Below are 8788 nucleotides of genomic sequence, written 5' to 3'. Positions count from 1 at the left end.
TCCCTCCCCTCCTTCTCCCTCCCTCCCTCCTTCTCCCTCCCTCCCCTCTTCCCCTCCCCTCCCCTCCTTCTCCCTCCCCCCCTCCTTCGCCCCTCCCCCCTCCTTCTCCCTCCCCTCCCTCCCTTCTCCCTCCCCTCCTCCTTCTCCACCTCCCCCCCTCCTTCTCCCTCCCTCCCCCTCCCATCTCCCTCCTCCCTCCCCCTCCTTCTCCTCCTGCCTCCCCCCTCCCTCAATAAATAATTTCTTCCTACTGTGTTCCTCTGTTTCAATTTCAGGTCCGCTCCTAGGATACGACCCCGGGGCTTGGCGTTTCCGTCACTCCCTGTCTTTGTGTTATTGAGAGATTGTGGTGCAAAATTAGCTGTAAGTGTGCCGGGTGGGTGCAGGTGGAGTGGTGGAGTGTAGGAAGTGGGTGGGTGTTGCAGTAGGGTGGGTGTGGAAGTGTGGTGGGTGGAGCTGGAGTGTGGGAGTGGGTGGGTGGGTGCAGCAAGGGTAGTGCAGAGGTAGGTGTAGGTGTGGCAGGTGGGTGGGTGTGTGTGGGGTGGTGGGTGTGTTGCAGTAGGGGAGTAGTGTGGGGGTGGGTGTGGGTGTGGCAGTGGGTGGAGTGGGGTGTGGGGAGGTGGGTGGGTGTGCCAGTAGGGGTGGTGCAGGGGTGGGTGCTGGAGAATGTGTGGGGTGGGTGGGTGTGGGAGTGGTGGTGTTGCACGCGGTGAGGTGTAGTGCAAGGGGGTGGGTGTGGAATGTGTGGTGGAGTGTGGGGTGGGGCAGTAGGGTAGTGCAGGAGGTGGGTGTAGGTGTGTGGGTGGGTGTGGGAGTGGGTGGGTGTTTGGTGGGGGTAGTGCAGGGGTGGTGTGGTGGTGGGTGGGTGTAGGGAGTGGGTGGAGTGTTGCAGTAGGGAGTAGTGCAGGGGTGGGTGTAGGAGTGGGTGGGTGATGTCTGGTTATCTTATAGTGGTGGGGGTGAACACAAGACCTCCTCCCTCCCCTCCCCCTGCCCCCGTACCCTCCCCTCCCTATAACATCGGTTCACCTTGATTGTATTGGTTACCTGTCAGTCTGCTTACCTGCCAAGGGCTCTGTCTACCTGCATGTGAATTTCTCGTTTAGTTTGCGATTTATCAATGTTGTCTTTAGCCTCCAAGGTCGATAAAAATGAAAATAAGAAGATGAAAAGGTAAGGAGATAATGAGAGAGAGATAGAGGCGAGGTACCATGGCAGGAAGCTCCCTCCAGGGCATCTAGGAGTTTCAAGTCATGTCAGCCTTGAAAATCCTGAGGTGCAAAAAAAAAAAAAAAACCTCAGACCTTTCCGAGTATTGATGAAGAAAATCTTACACAGTTTTTGTCCAGAGTTTTGAGGATTTTTTCTGTTATTATAAAAAAAAAGTAGAGAATCTTTTAAAACACAGAGAGTAAATGTTGGTACGAAAGATGGGATTTTTAACGGTTTAATATCAAGTTGTGTGATCTAGCAGTGAAGACTCCTAAATGGAATTATCTTCATATTAACTGGATGACTTTGATTTAAATTGCTTGTGGGGAAACTTAATGACGGGACACTTTGTTTAAACAGGCAGGAGGAGGGAAGGGGGTAATATAAGTGGTCAGGGATGAGAAGTGGGAGGGGGTAGGGCACAGGGAGGCACTCTGGGTGGTGGGAGCCGGTAGGAGGGGTCTGGCACTCTTAGGGGGTGGGTGGTGGTGGTGGTGGTGGGATGGTTGGGGGTGAGATGAGTTCCAGGGGATGAAAAATCGGCTTCAGTCAGCACTCAGGCGTTTCTCTGTCATGTTAGAATTATTTTTACTGTATTTTCCTCTTAGACTCTTTTGACTTAATGATTTATATGTACATTAATCTTTTTTTTTTCTATTCGTGGTGGCGGTGCGAGATCAAGGCGAGTGATGTAGCCAATTGTTTTAGTAAAGGAACTCTTACCCGTTGTTGTGTTTTTTTCCTTCTATTGTGAATTTCCCGTTTTCTGTAATAACACCGCGCCATGTTTACGAGTCTTGTTTACCGAGTCACACAGCGAGATTACACATGGCAGTTTAACCCTTTGTTGTTGTGTTAGTTCCACGGTGCTTGGTGGGGCGTGACCTGACTGTGTGTTGACCTATAGTCAAGCTCATCCTATCTGGCTTACCTTAGAATTTACGAGTCAACCCCAGGGAATCTACCTTAAGGGTCTGGTATCACGTATCAAGGACTAGCTGACAGTGATGTGTGTGTGTGCGTGCGCGAAATAGTTAGTGATGTGATGGTGGTGATGGTGGTGATGGTGTTGTAGTGGTGTGGTGTGGTTATATTACCGGTACTCTACATTGGCTCTCTGTCACATTATGTTCTCAGAGACAATACGAAGCGGTGATCATTAGACAGTCAACTTAGAGCGAGAAAAATGATTTATCTAATTTATTTGATTGATATTGTTGTCTTATCAATAAAGTTTATTATTTTTTATTTATGATCTTTGTCCATTGTTTTATTTATATTAAAAGAAAATATCTCGGTCTACATGATATTTATTTTTTTTGCTGTCTTCGTATTTTTTTGATGTAAAGAAACAGGAGTCGGTATTGAAAGTGTAACCGACCTACTACAATACGACGGCATCGGGTAAAGGGTGTTTATCGGAGAAGAATTTGTTTTTGAAGTTGGATCGATTGGATATCCACTTTTACAACAAAAAATTCCCCGCGACCGTTTCAAGTTTCCCACGCTTGTATAGATTTTCCCACGAACGTATATCAAGTTTCCTACGACGTTTTCAATTTTCCCACGAACATAAAAATTTTCCCATGCTCGTTTCAATTTTCCCACGGTTCCTTAGAATTTCCCACGCTACGCTTTTGAATGGTATATATATATATATATACGCATAAGCGGTGGTGTTGGTAGTAGTGATGGTGGATAGTAGTAGCGGTGATGGTGGATAGTAGAGTGGTGGTGGTGGATAGTAGAGCGGTGGTGGTGGTAGTAGAGGTAGGTTAGGTTAGGTTAGTTTAGGTAGGAAACGCTCTCATTATAACACAGTTCTCGCTCCAACTTTACCGGAAAAAAATACTGAACGATAATTAGTCAAAATAGGTATTAAATTTTTTCTTGGTGTTAGCTTAATGGCTCTGATGAAGCGGGTGTCGGGGTGAAGTGTACAGTGCTTCTTCCCCTGATGGTGAAGTGTACAGTGCTTCTTCCCCTGATGGTGAAGTGTACAGTGCTTCTTCCCCTGATGGTGAAGTGTACAGTGCTTCTTCCTCTGATGGTGAAGTGTATAGTGCTTCTTCCTCTGATGGTGAAGTGTACAGTGCTTCTTCCTCTGATGGTGAAGTGTACAGTGCTTCTTCCTCTGATGGTAAAGTGTACAGTGCTTCTTCCTCTGATGGTGAAGTGTACAGTGCTTCTTCCCCTGATGGTGAAGTGTACAGTGCTTCTTCCTCTGATGGTGAAGTGTACAGTGCTTCTTCCTCTGATGGTGAAGTGTATAGTGCTTCTTCCTCTGATGGTGAAGTGTATAGTGCTTCGTCCCCTGATGGTGAAGTGTATAGTGCTTCTTCCTCTGATGGTGAAGTGTATAGTGCTTCTTCCCCTGATGGTGAAGTGTATAGTGCTTCTTCCTCTGATGGTGAAGTGTATAGTGCTTCTTCCTCTGATGGTGAAGTGTATAGTGCTTCTTCCTCTGATGGTGAAGTGTATAGTGCTTCTTCCTCTGATGGTGAACTGTATAGTGCTTCTTCCTCTGATGGTGAAGTGTATAGTGCTTCTTCCTCTGATGGTGAAGTGTATAGTGCTTCTTCCTCTGATGGTGAAGTGTACAGTGCTTCTTCCTCTGATGGTGAAGTGTATAGTGCCTCTTCCTCTGATGGTGAAGTGTATAGTGCCTCTTCCTCTGATGGTGAAGTGTATAGTGCTTCTTCCTCTGATGGTGAAGTGTATAGTGCTTCTTCCTCTGATGGTGAAGTGTATAGTGCTTCTTCTTCTGATGGTGAAGTGTATAGTGCCTCTTCCTCTGATGGTGAAGTGTATAGTGCCTCTTCCTCTGATGGTGCAGAAGTGTGCAGTGCTTCTTCCTCTGATGGTGAAGTGTATAGTGCTTCTTCTTCTGATGGTGAAGTGTATAGTGCTTCTTCTTCTGATGGTGAAGTGTATAGTGCCTCTTCCTCTGATGGTGAAGTGTATAGTGCTTCTTCCCCTGATGGTGAAGTGTATAGTGCTTCTTCCTCTGATGGTGAAGTGTATAGTGCTTCTTCCCCTGATGGTGGAAGTGTATAGTGCTTCTTCCTCTGATGGTCATTAACCCTTGGACAGAAGCAGGGGGGGGGGGTGGGGATACAACCACCTGTTAACATCAGGATCTTGGAGTGTAGTGACCTGATTGACACACGAAGATAACCTCCTCCCCTCTCCTCCTTCCTCCTCCTCCTCTCCTCCTCCCCCTCTCCTCCTCCCCCCTCCTCCTCCCCTCTCCTCCCCTCCCTTCTCTTCCTCCCCCTCTCCTTCTCCTCTCTCCTCCCCCCTCTCTCACCCTCCTCTCCTCCCCCCCACGGTTTTAAACACTTAGAATTCCCCCTATACTAGACATGTGTAGCGGCGTAAAGATTCAAGGTGAACTAATTTTAATAACGTAAATATGAGGTTAGGAATTGAATATGGCGCAGCTTAGTCCTGTTTTGTCGGGTCTTGTAATAATAATAATAATGATAATAATGATAATAATAATAATAATAATAATAATAATAATAATAATAATAATAGTAAACAATTAACGGCTTATTGAAAAAGTTCTGCAGCTCGAAGGATTGAAAATATACAATAGACAAAAGTGATTTATTACATATAAAGACATAGGGTGGGGGGGGTCGTTTAACAAAAGCTTTCATTAGTAAAAGGAGAAGAAACATAAATTGAGCATAACAATTATTATAGTTTACAGTTAATGGCCCGGACTGGTTTCTCGCCATAATGTGTGAGGTCACGTAGGTCTGTCTGTCTGTCTGTCTGTCTGTCTGTCTGTCTGTCAACCTCTCACATATACCTCCTCTGTCTGTGGTGGTCCCTGTTATGTTTTGTGGTCACTCCTGTCTGTCTGTCTGTCTGTCTGTCTCTCTCTTGAAGTGAAATACACTCATCTCTCTCATGTCTTGAAGCGAAACACACACCTTGAAATACCTGCCGAAGGCGTGTCACAATAACAGCATTAAGAATAACAAACCTGACCTGACTTGACCTGACCTGGCCTAACTTAACCTAACCTAACCATAACCTAAATTGGGTGAGCACATATTATTCTCCTCATTTTGAAGTGATTAAAATCTCATTACTCGGGGTTCATGCATATTCAACTGCAACCCCCCCACCCCCCTCCCTTACCCCTTCCACCCTCCCTCACCCCTCCTCACCTCCCTCACCCTCTCCCTCCCTCACCCCTCCCTCACCCCTCCTCACCTCCTCCTTCCCTCACCTCCCTCCCCTCCCTCACCCCTGCAGTCCCCCTACCCCCTCACTCATCAAAGGGCGGCTAGGCAAGGCTATTAATGCGATGAAGACGTTGGAACGAGGGCGGATGGCGGGTCTTGAATGGTGAAACGAAGAAGAAGTGAAGTGGAGGTGGGTGGAAGGTCAGTGAAGTGGAGGTGGGTGGAGTTTTAGGTCAGTGAAGTGGAGGTGGGTGGAGTTTAGGTCAGTGAAGTGGAGGTGGAGTTTTAGGTCAGTGAAGTGGAGGTGGGTGGAGTTTTTAGGTCAGTGAAGTGGAAGTGGAGTTTAGGTCAGTGAAGTGGAGGTTGGGTGGGTGAAGTGGAGGGGTGGAGTTTTAGGTCAGTGAAGTGAGGTGGGTGGAGTTTTTAGGTCAGTGAAGTGGAGGTGGGTGGAGTTTTTAGGTCAGTGAAGTGGAGGTAGGTGGAGTTTTAGGTCAGTTAAGTGGAGGGTGGAGTTTTAGGTCAGTCCAGTGAAGTGGAGGTGGGTGGAGTTTTAGGTCAGTGAATTGGAGGTGGGTGGAGTTTTTAGGGCAGTAGGAGGTGGGTGGAGGTGGGTTTTAGGTCAGTGAAGTGGAGGTGGGTGGGTTTTAGGTCAGTGAAGTGGAGGGTTTTAGGTCAGTGAAGTGGAGGTGGGTGGAGTTTTAGGTCAGTGAAGTGGAGGTGGGTGGAGTGTTAGGTCAGTGAAGTGGAGGTGGTATGCATGTACAGAAGGTGAATGAAAAGGAATTGAAATATTTAAAAGGGCGATGGATATTATTAATTAATAGGTAAGGCCAGGCTGTCAGGTCAGGTTAGGGTCAGGTCAGGTCAGGTCAGGTCAGGTTTGATTTGGCTTGGGCTGATTAGGTTAGGTTTGATTTGATGTGATTTGATTTGGCTTTGCCTGGCCTTGTTAGGGTAGGTCAGGTCAGGTGAGGTCAGGTTTAGTGTACAGTATTTACCCTTTGTTTGTGTTCACGTTTCGTCGTGTTTTTGTTGTATATGTGGGCAAGAAATGGTGTCGTAGGAGCTAGTTACACCTTTCTCGGCACTCGGTAGGAGAGAGGAAAGGAAGAGAGAAGGAGGACAGTTAAAGGGAAAGGGAGGAAAGTAGAGGGGAAAGGAAAGGGAGGAAAGTAAAGGGAGAGGGAAGGATTAGTACAGCTATAAGGAGTAAAAGATTTATTTATATTTTTATTGTAGGGTAAAGTGTGTGTGTGTGTGTGTGTGTGTGTGTGTGTGTGTGTGTGTGTGTGTGTGTGTGTGTGTGTGTGTGTGTGTGTGTGTGTAATAATAATAATAATAATAATAATAATAATAATAATAATAATAATTAACGGTTTATTGAAAGAGCTTGGCAGCCAGAAGGCTGAAAATATACAGTTACATATTTGGGGAATGGGTTACGAATTACAAATAATATACAAGTGACACAAATAAGACATATAATAACTTAGATGGGGATCAGCTCAAACTACAGTTCATTTCAACATAGTGACAGTGTAGGGAGCAGTGTTTACTGGGAGTGAATACACTGATTTATTACATGTTATTGATAATTTTTACAATGGTTGGGACTGGGCTGTTCTTATAGCGATCAGTTCGTGCACGTATGGGCTGGATGCGGTTGTGGTGTCGAACAGCAATTCTCGGACAGGGGATCTCAGGTGGTAGTAGGGGCCGGTGTCGGGATGGTGTAGAAGCTTCTTACCAAATTTGCAGATGAGGCCGTGGTGATGGTCAGTGAGAGTCGAAAGGGTCAGTGTGTTGAGCGCTTCTTGATATGTGGAGTAGGAAGGGGAGAGAATAATCTTGCATGCCCTCTTTTGCACTTTTTCTAGGTGTTTACGTTGTGTGGCATTTAGGGAGGAAGACCAGGTGGGGGAGGCATAGGTGAGCTTGGGAAGTATGAATGTCGTGTATACACTGAGGAGCTCATGTGCAGGAACTCCGAGGGACTTGAGTCGGCGGAGGAGGTGGAGACGGAAACTGGAGGATTTGACAACTTCACTGACGTGTAGTTTCCAATTTAGTTTGTTGTCTATGGTGACGCCGAGGAGCTTCGTGGAATCTACAACCTGGAGTGTGTTCGGACCAAGGGAAATGGAAGGCGGTGGGACAATGTCGGAGGAGAGGTTGATGTGCATAACCATGGTCTTGGTATGGTTGATGGTGACATGGTTGTTGGTGGCCCAGTTTTGGAGACTGTTCAATAAGTCCTGAAGGGCGGTATAGTTGGGAGCAGAATTGTTGACGCTGATCCCAATGGTGGAGTCGTCGACATATTTCCAGCGAGCAGGGGTTTCTCTTAGGGCATCATTGATGAGCATAAGGAAGCAGAGTGGTCCCATCTTGGTGCCTTGGGGGACGCCACAGGTGAGTGACTGAAAGGTGGAGACAGCCCCTCGGAAGCGTACAGCTTGGCGTCGGTCACTGAGGAAGTCTGTAAGCCATGGTATGAGACTTCTCCGAAGCCCGAGGTCAATAGCTTTGTTTATGATTATATTGTGGTCGACTAGGTCGAACGCTTTAGTGAAATCAATGAAGGCGACAGCTACAGACGTTTTTCGTTTCTCGAGATGGCGGTATATGTAATCGAGAAAGCTGACAAGACAGTGAGTGGTGGAGGAAGTTTTCATGTTGCCAAATTGCTGAGGGTCTACGACTCCTGCAATATCAGCATAAGCCCAGTCAAACACAAAACTTTCACAGATTAGGCTGGGTATTGGGGTGATTGCAATAGGTCGTAGCTGATTTAAGGATTGTGGGCTGGTCGACTTGGGCACTGGTGATACATAAGAGGTCTTCCAGTCAGCTGGGCATCTGGCTTGACTGAGAGAAGCATTGATGATGGAGCAGAGGGGTGTGTGTGTTTTAAAAAGGGTTAAACATCAATACAAACAAGGGGTCTGGAAGGTGGGGGCAGGAGAGGACCAAATATTTTAACTAACAATACACAGAAACACAAGGGAGGGCAAAAAGTAAATAGAACACTATAAAATATTGAAGCACTGGGTATAGTGTCAGGGGGGGAGGGGAGTGTGTGGGGAGGGGGGAGTGTGGGGAGGGGGAGTGTGTGGAATGTCGTGTTTTCATTTGTTAAAATATTGTATCATGTTTGGGGAAAAATCCTTGTTAAAGAGAAAGAATAAAATAGAGAGAGAGAGAGAGAGAGAGAGAGTTGTTGTGTTAAGGTTTTTATGTAGATATTTTAATTTTTTTTATTTATTTATTGTTTTATTTGTTTTAATCGATGGACATCCTGACTTGTTGACTGGAATGCTTTGTCTCTCTCTCTCTCATTCACACTAGAAAACAAACAAAATAACATCTTCCTT

At 46.3% G+C, this 8788-nt stretch overlaps 1 protein-coding gene across 1 annotated transcript; it reads right to left on the bottom strand.

The window, feature by feature from the left end:
• Positions 1–3113: 3113 nt before the first annotated feature.
• On the bottom strand, positions 3114–4346 carry LOC121873504 (aggrecan core protein-like). Its single transcript, XM_042377094.1, has one exon. The coding sequence runs from the start codon at positions 4344–4346 to the stop codon at positions 3114–3116; it is 1233 nt and encodes a 410-aa protein (XP_042233028.1).
• Positions 4347–8788: the final 4442 nt, after the last annotated feature.

The sequence above is a fragment of the Homarus americanus genome, unplaced genomic scaffold, assembly GCF_018991925.1.
Source record: "Homarus americanus isolate GMGI-L3 unplaced genomic scaffold, GMGI_Hamer_2.0 scaffold21158, whole genome shotgun sequence".
Classification (NCBI taxonomy): Eukaryota; Metazoa; Arthropoda; class Malacostraca; order Decapoda; family Nephropidae; genus Homarus; species Homarus americanus.
Note: the sequence above shows the minus strand (reverse complement) of the source record. Positions and strands in the feature narration are given on the sequence as shown.

What these genes read in the sequence shown, in the direction of transcription:
- LOC121873504 (XM_042377094.1), bottom strand. Translation starts at nt 4,346, where the DNA reads ATGTTAACAGGTGGTTGTATCCCCACCCCCCCCCCCTGCTTCTGTCCA.